Genomic DNA, 10848 nt, shown 5'->3' on the forward strand with positions numbered 1-10848 from the left:
GTACCTCATATACTAGCAAACATTATTAGTGCTAATGGTTATGTTATTATTCAACTACCAAATCATTAAACCCTTGCTAGAGTCCATGTTTATTACAATTTTCACTTAGGATATTAAAAAACTACATAGTGAATAGTGATGTCAAGTGCACCTAGGCTCAGATTGTGTATCCTAGATAAGGAAGGTTGAACAAATGCAAGAGAAAAATACATACATGCGACATCAGTTTCCTCTCAGGGAAGGAAGGCTATCGGAGCCAAGCAACTTTGAGGGAGCCCCGGAAGGGTGGTGCGTTTTTTTTTTTAGTTTAATTGATTAATTTCTTGTTGCTGTTTTTGGAATAACCCTCAATCCCGGAAGGACGAGCCCAAATTTGAAGTTTGAGGAATTGCCCAAAAGTGGGATATGAGGTCATGTGAAAACGGCCAAAAATTGTTGTTTTCGGGGTTTTGTGCCACATTGCCATGGGTTTAGATGTCATACAATCAATTATAGGTTGTTAAAATATGCGATATAGCACACGTTTTTATAGAACTTAGTTGGCTTGATTTGTTCTCCACAATCGGTATACATACATGAGTTTTGTTTACGATTTTTTCGTACTATAAGCTTAGGCTGATAGCTCAAGGTCTCGAGGTTGTAACGTTAGTAAGGAAATAAAATAAAGAAGTAACCCACGTAGCCGATGGTAGAACCACAATATCTAGCAGCAATAAGAAATGTTGATGAAGTCGCTAGCCGGTGAGCAAAACATAAGTTTGAATGATACAAGAGGACACTCCTGGCCTGGATTCTATACATCGAGGTCACGACATCAGCTAAATATAAGAGAAAAGCATATCATGCGAATCATCGACAGTGGTAAAAGCTAATGAGTTCATATATTGATTCAATACCAAACATACAAAGTGAAATCAGCGAGGAGACTAACCATGCAATTTTTTTGTCTGATACTCCCTCTATCTGAAAATATAATAATTGTAAAATAATACCAAGTCAAATCATCTTAATTTTGACCAGACTTTATAAAAAAAAAGTATCTATAAAAGTATATATTATTAGATTCATCGTGGCATATATTCGTATAGTGCGTCTATTTCACTAAAATTTCATTGTTTTTGTGACGGGGGTCGTAGTTCTGTAAAAATGCAGGTTTATTTTCGTGGCCCAGCACCACTTTATCTTGGCCACTGCCGCCCTACGTGCACCACAACACACTTTATTATACTGCATCATCAGCAACATGCCATGATATACTATTGTCCACGAGCTAGCTAACGACATCGTCGCGTAAGAACGGGCGCGCGCGCGGGACGTGCGTCCGCCGTCTGGCCATCTCTATATACAAGCGGAGGCAGTCGCAGTTCCCCACACCACCGCAATCCTCCGCAACCAGCTAGCCTACCGTCGTAGCCGCACGCGTCCTAGCCTAGCTAGATAGGAAGCTTAAGCTAGCGCGTGTCGCCGTGCCATCTCGCCATGGGGGAGGATCAGGCGCGGGCGCCGCTGCTGCAGCAGCTCGGCGATTTCGAAGCGGGCGGCGCCGGGGCCGGCGCGGCCACCACCAAGGGGCGCGCGAGGCGGGCGGCGCTGGAGTGGTGGGTGGAGTCGAAGAAGCTCTGGCACATCGTCGGCCCGGCCATCTTCCAGCGGATCGCGCTGTACGGGGTCAACGTCGTCTCGCAGGCCTTCATCGGCCACCTCGGCGACCTCGAGCTCGCCGCCTTCTCCATCGCCGCCACCGTCGTCGCCGGCTTCAACTTCGGCTTCCTGGTACGCGTCACCACCCGCGCTAGCTGCCTCCTAATCATGTCGTTACTATGCATGCACGCCCGCGCGCGCGCACACGCATTCGTGGCTGCTGCTGCCTCACCAGTTCAGCTCCGCCCGAGCTAGACAGCGGAGCTTCCTGTCCTATATACGCTAGCTCCTTTCTGTTTCCGGAGCTGGAGGCAGGCAGATCACGTCAAGCAACCAGTTACCCCTACCCTACAATTTGTGAACTGCTTAACAAGCAGTGCCGTCTGCCGCCGAGAGGAACTCGTCTTTGGAACTTGTTTTGGACGATAGAGCATGCTAGAGTAGGTAAGAAGATCCAAATCCAATGCCACTTAAATGTTTATTTATGCTAAACAAAAAAAAAACATTGATATGGTCAACCAACACCTACTGGACGCGTTTGGTTTGCAGATTGCAGAAATAGCTCTGAATATTCTTTTCAAGTTGTATACTCTACAGTGTTGGTTTACCACCAATCGGACCGGTGGGATATCCTTCCATTTCAAATTTATGTCTTTCTATCTTTATTCTAAGTCAAATTTCTTTAGTTGTGATCCAGTTTATAGGAAATACAATAAACATCTACAACATCACACAAGATTGGGTTCACTATTATTGTATCAACTCGATAATGATTGTGAATTAATAAAATCCTTTCTTTATAAAAAAACAAACTAGATTCATTAGATTCGCCATAAAATATATTTGATATAGCATTCATTTCATAACGTAGATGTTGATACATTTTTTAATAAACTTGATCACAAGTTTAACTTAAGATAAAGCTGAACCGATTATGTTTTGGAAATAACAATCATATAATTGAGTCGCGTCGGATCCATGGACCATGCGGTAGTTGAGCTCTGATTTATGATGATCTTTGGGATGTGTGATGATTGACTTTCAGGTTTCTGTAACCAACAGCTAGGCGGGGCTATTTATTTGGCTTCCTGTAGCTGTTAATTAAAAACTGAATGAAGAAACACCAAGATTATTAACATGTTGCTGAGTATCGCTGTCGTAGTAGTATCACCATTTAATCTCTCCTTGTCTCCCAGTACCTTTCACTCATTATTTTTCACAAAAAAGGTCCACGTGCTCAGGTCGCAGAAGCTATACAAATAAAATGTCACCATCTTCAATTATTACTCTACCATTTCGTCATGGCTCACGACTGGCTACTCGCAGTTACTAATGATTCTACTAATAATGCTGCGAGCACAGTAAAAAATGAAAAACCCATGCGTAATCACGGTAATAATAATAGTTTAACTTGACAATGCTGATGCTGGTGCTGTAGCTGGGCATGGCGAGCGCGCTGGAGACGCTGTGCGGGCAGGCGTTCGGCGCGAAGAAGCACCACATGCTGGGCGTGTACCTGCAGCGGTCCTGGATCGTGCTCCTCATCTTCGCGGCGGCGCTGACGCCGACGTACATCTTCATGGAGGACCTGCTGCTGCTGATCGGGCAGACCCCGGAGCTGTCGCGCCTGGCGGGGCAGATGAGCGTGTGGCTGCTCCCGCAGCACTTCGCCATGGCGATGCTGCTCCCGCTCACGCGCTTCCTGCAAAGCCAGCTCAAGAACTGGGTCACCGCTATCACCGCGGCCGTCGCGCTGGCAATCCACGTCGTCGTCACCTACGTGCTCGTGCAGCGCCTCGAGCTGGGGATCGTCGGGGCCGTCGCCTCCGCGGACATGGCGTGGTGGCTCGTCGTGCTGGGCCAGTACATCTACGTCGTCGGAGGCGGGTGCCCGCTGTCGTGGAAGGGCTTCACCATGGAGGCGTTCGCCGACTTCTGGGAGTTCATCAAGCTCTCCTCCGCGTCCGGAGTCATGCTCTGGTTCGTGCCGCCGTCGTCGTCCATTTCGTAGCTTAGTTTCTGTAGCCTACTAGTGAGCTAGACGACGTAGTAGCGACGACATGATCTGATATGGTTTCAACAAAGTCCTGCAACTATTAACGTATATATATACGCTTGATGACCTGCATGCAGCTTGGAGAACTGGTACTACCGACTGTTGGTGCTGCTGACAGGGTACCTGAAGAACGCTGAAATCGCTGTGGATGCACTCTCCATATGGTAACTGCATGGTGCTTAGCACGCCATTCGAATCCAGATCAGTTTCCATGCATATCTAACAAGTGCATTGTATTGGTTGTTGATCCAAATGCAGTCAGACTATCAACGGATGGGAGATGATGATCCCCTTCGGCTTCTTAGCAGCAACCGGGTACGTACGTACACCATCGGGTTTTTTTTTAGAACGAACACATCAGTCGTCAGTGCACTAGAAGTAAAGCATCGATCGATTTGGCATGGCACTTGCAGGGTGCGAGTCGCAAATGAGCTCGGCGCAGGGAGCGGCAAAGGCGCGCGCTTCGCCATCGTGGTGTCCATCACGACGTCCGTGGTGATCGGCCTCGTCTTCTGGTGCCTCATCCTCTACTTCGACGACAAGATCGCGCTCCTCTTCACGTCCAGCGCGGTCGTGCTCGACGCAGTGCACCACCTGTCCGTGCTGCTCGCATTCACCATCCTCCTCAACAGCGTGCAGCCCGTCCTCTCAGGCAAGCCGCTGAACCTGTACCTGAGCGGAGCATCGCCTCTGCTTGCTTCCTTGTGATTCTCATGGTGGATTTGTTGCTTCTGCAGGGGTGGCCGTTGGTTCAGGATGGCAAGCATTGGTCGCCTACGTGAACGTCGGCACCTACTACCTCATCGGAGTTCCCATGGGTATCCTACTTGGTTGGCCGCTGCAGTTTGGAGTAGGGGTAATGATGCTATAAACAACATGTGCAAATCAGTAGTCCCGATCAACTTTGCGCATCAACTTGACAGCTGATTTTCAGGGAATCTGGTCCGGCATGATTGGAGGGACCGCCGTTCAAACGATCATACTCGCCTACCTCACTGTCAAATGTGACTGGGATGAAGAGGTGGCGCACTGCACTCTAGTCTTCTTTGTTTCTAGTGTTTCTGCATATATATTTGAGTTTCTTCCGTGTACTGACCGCATCGATTTATTTGTTGCTTGTGATGCTTCTTTATTTGCAGGCGAGGTTAGCCAGTATGAGAATGAAGAAATGGGCTGACGACTCGAAATAAATCTACTCCAACAATACTGCTTCACTTACAATACTGCTTCACTTTGTTGTTAGCCAGGCACAGGGAACCCTGAAGCTAACAATACTACAATAAGCATTTGTAGGGGCGGCTGACGATGGTTTGTAGAGGCGGCTCGGCTAGCCGCTCCTACCATATAATCTCTACAAATCATGTATTGGGAACCGCCCCTACAAATCGATTTGTAGAGGCGGCTAGTGTTATCAGCCACCCTTATAAATCGATTTGTAGGGGCGGCCGCAGTACCAGCCGCCCCTATAATACCTGTTTATAGGGGGCGGTTCGGTCTAGAACCGCCTCTACAGTATATTTTTCTGCAAAAAAAATTCAAATTTACAATTCAAATTCGACCAGAACATATATTTTTTATGCACAACTCTATCATGACTTATCTTCTTCTGCGATTGTACTGAAACTCAATGACAATACACATTTATTTATACCAGATTATAACAAATATTCCATGACTTTTAGGTGGACAGTTTAGTCCAAATAAATGAAACAACAAAATTCATCTATTAAACATTCCAGTAATCGTAATAACATTTCATGGTGACTAAGATTTTTATGAGAAAGACCACATAATAACAAAATCAATGGCGCTCAGATCTAGCAACCGAACATCATAAAATCAGAAGCTTCTAATAATCTTTCCACTTGCAGAGTTGTAGTCACACATCAGGTCAATGTAACACTAAAGCAGACTGAAAACGGAATTCGTAATCTGCAGGAACTGAAGCAAACGAGTGGTACTCACTGTCTGCTGACTGCTGCTGGCAATGGCCATGACGGTGGCCTGCACCTGCTTGGTTGTGGCAGCGAAGATGACGCGCCGTCAGCAGATCCTCCGTCTTCTCCGTTTGCGATTTAGGTCCTCTGACCGACCGAGAACGCAGCCCCGTCGTGTGAATAGATAATGATAAGAAAGAAATGAAACATACTCCATAAGTGTCACAGTATCTCCTTCCTGATATAGATATGTGAATGATTTCTCCTCAACAAAAACTCCTGAGTGTGTTCAGAGAGAGCATTTAATAATTAGACTAGCATTATATGCATGATTGTTTAATTTTAAAACTGAAAAAAATGAAGCAAACATGTTATCAAATATTTAAACTGACACCTAACTGAATACTGGTGGCAGACAGTGGCTAAACAGGAAGGCTCAAATGTAGCCAGGATTCAGGTGGAAGTGGAACCAAATAGTTTTAGATGATCTCTCATAAAACTCGGTTACATATAGGTACGGTACCCTTTTGTATTTTCTCCAATACTATTAATATAGTGTACTTATGTGCAAAAATAATACAATCATGTCCATCAAATTAATTGCAGCTTTTATGCAATAGAAAATTCTGGAGAGGCTGTTGAGATATTGGTCCTAAGACTACCAACTACTTGATCAATATATACCATGTTCTACATCATAATTATAGTCATGAATTCAATTTAGTTTGCTCAATCATGTTCCATAGGTTATGAGACCGCCTAAAATTGGCTTTGCACATGATTGCTATGTAAGACACTAGAACAATAAATTGTAATTAGAAGAAAGGACTGTCTAGGTAGGGGATGGTTACATCCATGGAGGCAGTTAGGCTACAACATAAAGGCTTGTATGGCTACATCTTAGCTGTTAAAGTCATGTTTTATACTTTTATGTAAAAAAAAGAAAAACAAATCATACTCTCAAGGGCCTCATCAGTACGAAATCTTTTTGTTATTTTGTTTCTAGTGTCAACATCCCTCAGTTCGACCAGCAATAGTCAAAGTGTTCAAAATAAAACAGAATAAATATTGACTACTTGAAATCGTGAGAGTGAAGTATGTGGCGCCAATTGCTGCAGGAAATAAACTATGAAACAAATAAAATGAATGACCTGTATTGTGGCTCCTCCTCTTCCTTGATGCGAAGTAAATAGAACAAGTGTAACTAAAACAGCTCACCGCACAAAGCCATTAAAACCCTAGCTAAACCCAAGACATTAAAATTAGAGGAAGTCGAGAGTCGCAAGGGAATCCGTACGTACGTCGGAGCCGAGCATCTTGGCGCCGCAGCGCTGTGTGGCAGCCCACGGAGCAGCGGCAAGCGAGCCCGAGGCGGTGGGCGGGGCCCACTGCACGGCGGCGCCCACAAGCGTGGCCACTGCATGGGCCCGGCCACGGTGCGCGGTGTAGAAGAGAGGGAGGCGACGAGAAGCCTCCAGAACCTTCCGCCGGAGGATCTACATCGCAAAGTCAACGCTGCTCCCCTTTGCGCTTGCGCTTGCGCCTTCATGGAGAGGAGAGAAGAGACAGGACCGTACAACAAATCCTGCGCAGATCCGACGGGAGGACGATGGATCCGGTCATGGAGCCACCGGATCCGCTAGATCCGCCGGGGGCCTCCGCTAGCAAGGAAGACCGAGCCGGCAAGCCTAGATCGATGTCCATCCCGGCGCCGGCGAGGGAAGGGGAGGGGGAGCAAGAGGGTGAGCAAAGCACCTTAACCTGCGCAGCGACCGGGCAGCTCGCGTGCGTCCCGCGGCATAGTGGCAACAGCCGGCCGACGCGGCCCGCGCCCAGTCGGGCTGCAGGTGGCCAGCGGGCCTGTTCGCAGCGCCGCGCTAGCACCGTGCCGCCGCTCCACCTCCGCATGGGGGCCCGCAGGCCATGACGCTGGGCCGCCGTGCCGCCACGCCGGACCACCGCGCCGCCGTGCCGGGCCGGGCCACCGCGCCTGGGCCCTCCTGTGCTGCTAAGAGAAGAGGGAGGGAGGAGAGCGGAGACAAGAGAGAGAGGGAGCCACCGCCGAGAGAGGAGGGAGAGGGAGAGGCGGATGTGGATGCGCGAGAGGGAGTTAGGGGTTGGAACCTTTTTTTCTCGGGTTAGAGAGAGTGACCTGAGGTGGAAGAAGGTGGCTGCTATATATATAACGGGCATTTGTAGGGGCGGCTGGTAATATCAGTCGTCCTTACAAATCGACTCATTTGTAGGGGCGGCTCGTATTACCAGCCGCCCCTACTGTGCCATTTGTAGGGGCGGTTGTTGTGCCAGCCGACCCTAAAAAAAGCTCCGTTGCTACAAACCGTTTTTCACGTAGTGTAAGATAACTTCTGGTAAAACTAAAATATACACATATAGTTATCTTGCTTAGAAGTTACTTATATATGTAAAAAAAAAGAGTCAAAGCCCAACAAGACTAAAGAAACAATGTGCATATATGTGTGTGCAGATACAGCCATGCATGTTGCGGCCTTCAACTACATTTGGCGGCTGACGACCAGGTTTCTTCTTCTTCTCTGAAGATAGTGTTCGGAACCTCCCATAGTGGAATTGCGTACCGCCAGAGGGATCACGTAACTATATTTGTGGTCCTTTCGCAGCATTGTCGTAAGGATAATTTTTGCAATACTGTTTCAGTGTCAAAATATTGTGTCATTATTGAGCTAATCTCGGACAGGTCATTCTTCTTCTTCTTCTTCTTCTTCTTCTTCTTCTTCTTCTTCTTCTTCTTCTTCTTCTTCCTCCTCCTCCTCCTCCTCCTCCTCCTCCTCCTCCTCCTCCTCCTCCTATTATTATTATCAAAACAAATGACATATAAGGTGTCGGTCTACCCAACATGTATTTGTATTCTAGTATTAAAGAGCAAAGTTTTCCTCTAACTCTGTTTTTTACTTCCCAAACAGCCATTTTTTCGTCCCATTTTCTTGTTTACTTTTTAAACTGCCCTTGCAGCACCCTCTGTATCCCATATATGACTCAACTGCCCTCTCACACTTTGTATCCCGTATATGACATGTATTCATGACCCATATATGGCTTGGATTCATGACACATGCTTATACAAGTTAGAAGAACTCGTCCAGCGAAGATACGAAATACGATTCCAGCACGTATTGGGTTCCATGCAAAGCAGGGCATGTTAGCTAGTTAATTAATAGAGAAAGAAGTTTAAGAAAATTAACATTTGGGCCTCCTCAAATGCTCCTCCATAGGAGCCGAAGCACTTGAAGATAGACCTTTTGCACCTCCAGCTCCTCAACCAAAAATGGCTCTGGCTCATCTACTGTTTGGCAGAAAATTGCTCCTCCTTAAAAACTATTTGGTACGACTTCTTTGGCTCCTTCATAGAAGTTCCTGCTAGACCAAACATGCCCTTACATAAATTTATGAAAGCAGCAGAATGTGAAGCTTAGGAAAGATATTAGCGCTATTGAGCTGCTTGTTGGCTCCCGCTAAACACCATGATCTAGGACATGTTTGGACCATAATTGGATCATATTAATCACCTAAAATAATGTAATGGTGAAACATGAGAGATATAGATTATTATAATCGAAGTACCATATTATAATAATCTTGTAATCCACCTGGGATTTATTAATGGGAGGTTATGGATGCTAAAAAGACCAGCTTGCCTCTCCACCTTATCCCCTTTACCGCATGCAAGGGTATCATTGGTCATTTGTACTCTAACCAACAATAGTACACCCACTATAATCTAGGATCTAAATTGCCTAGATTATTAAAATTTATAATCTAGATTATTATAAGCCCATTCATAATCTTGATTACTATAATAAAGTAGGAATCAAACAACGCCTTAATTAGACCCGTTTGGAGGGGCTCATCCCGGCTCAGTGAAGCCAGGAGGAGCCACACATAGGCAGCTTCGATGGCTTTCTCGGATCCTCATGTTTTCTAGAGCCGTTTCATCAGCACCTACAATAATCTATAATAGCTCTGTTCGCTTGGCTTATAAGCCGTACTTTTTTCAACCAACGAACAATATTTTTCTCTCACAACAAATTAACTAACAGTACTTTCAACCATGACTTATCAGCCAAGCGAACATGACAAATATATGCTCAACAGTGCATTGCAGCACATTTAGAGCCGGAGTCGGAGCACATCGAAGCCCCTCGAATAATGGGGTATTAGTCATTCGTCATCTTGTCCTCACACTTTTCACGCAGGCATAAATATTGTGAAGTGGTTCCTTATGGCAGCCCCAACATAGGAGGAAGAAAGAATTTTATAAGAAGGCACCACTTTATCAAGATGGCCCAATTACCGCAATAATAAGAAAGAAAGAAATGCAATATTGATTTAATTTTAATGATCATTTAATGGTCTAGATTTAACTGAAAAAAAGTCTATTATTAATAGACACCTAAATTCAAAATTAAAAAAAAAATTGAATACTACACGAGTTGGGAAGCATAGGTAAATAAATACTCCATGTCAAGCACAACTAATAAGTGTAGGTAAATTTGAATTAAAAATAAAACTAGTAACTAAATTTCTCGTTGGATTAGAAATCAAAATATATGATTAAATAAATAACACATACAAATAATTTAATTAGTATAAAAATCATAAAAGCAACCATGTTAGTTGAGAGGGAATAAAAACTACCACATTAATTAAAAATGAAAACAATGTGCACCATTGCCCCATTGGTTTTACCGGTCATCTAATGGGAAGGATCAGATTTAATGGGAAACATGAGAATTGAGCTGGGTAGTGCACCATGACTAGTGATGATAATGGGGACCCGATTTCCCATGGGGAATTCAATTATTAAGGGGACAGGGTTGGGGAGTCTTTTCTCCCCTGGGATAAAAATGGGGCAATTTTATCTCGTGTTGAGTCTAGCCGGGATGGGGATGGTGTAGCATTTCTCATTCCTATTTCCCGTAGGGATTCCCATGACGGGAACCCGTTTAGATGGCTAGGAGACTAATTTTAGGTAAAGCCCACCCATCTAAGCATCCCATTCCACAAGACATAGACCAATGATCACTAGCCCAATACCAATGGCGGAGGGAAGAGGAGGGTGGGGGAGAGGCAAGCACCCATAACATTTCTATGCCCCCATAATATGTCCTCTTAATTAACTACTTAATAGTTTAATTAGCTATTTAATGATGCTATTTGCGATTTTGTTCCATGTCCTTT

General features: G+C 45.2%; 1 protein-coding gene and 1 pseudogene across 1 annotated transcript; one reads left to right on the top strand and one right to left on the bottom strand.

The window, feature by feature from the left end:
- Positions 1-1216: 1216 nt before the first annotated feature.
- LOC136500556 (protein DETOXIFICATION 27-like) lies at positions 1217-5029 on the top strand. The gene is made up of 8 exons (XM_066495930.1): positions 1217-1773; positions 3080-3621; positions 3775-3861; positions 3956-4012; positions 4111-4349; positions 4435-4553; positions 4632-4718; positions 4837-5029. Exons 1-8 carry the CDS (start codon positions 1480-1482, stop codon positions 4885-4887), a joined length of 1476 nt encoding a protein of 491 aa, XP_066352027.1. The 5' UTR covers positions 1217-1479; the 3' UTR covers positions 4888-5029.
- Positions 5030-5348: 319 nt separating this feature from the next.
- Positions 5349-7136, bottom strand: LOC136500557 (uncharacterized; annotated as a pseudogene).
- Between the last annotated feature and the right edge of the window lie 3712 nt (positions 7137-10848).

Source organism: Miscanthus floridulus, chromosome 13, assembly GCF_019320115.1.
Source record: "Miscanthus floridulus cultivar M001 chromosome 13, ASM1932011v1, whole genome shotgun sequence".
In the NCBI taxonomy this organism is placed as follows: domain Eukaryota; kingdom Viridiplantae; phylum Streptophyta; class Magnoliopsida; order Poales; family Poaceae; genus Miscanthus; species Miscanthus floridulus.

Bases quoted from the DNA above. Each gene is read 5' to 3' on its own strand.
- LOC136500556 (XM_066495930.1), top strand. From the start codon at position 1,480: ATGGGGGAGGATCAGGCGCGGGCGCCGCTGCTGCAGCAGCTCGGCGAT. The intron at 3,622-3,774 runs GTTCGTGCCGCC...ACCTGCATGCAG, and splicing joins GCGTCCGGAGTCATGCTCTG to CTTGGAGAACTGGTACTACC. The intron at 4,013-4,110 runs GTACGTACGTAC...TGGCACTTGCAG, and splicing joins GGCTTCTTAGCAGCAACCGG to GGTGCGAGTCGCAAATGAGC.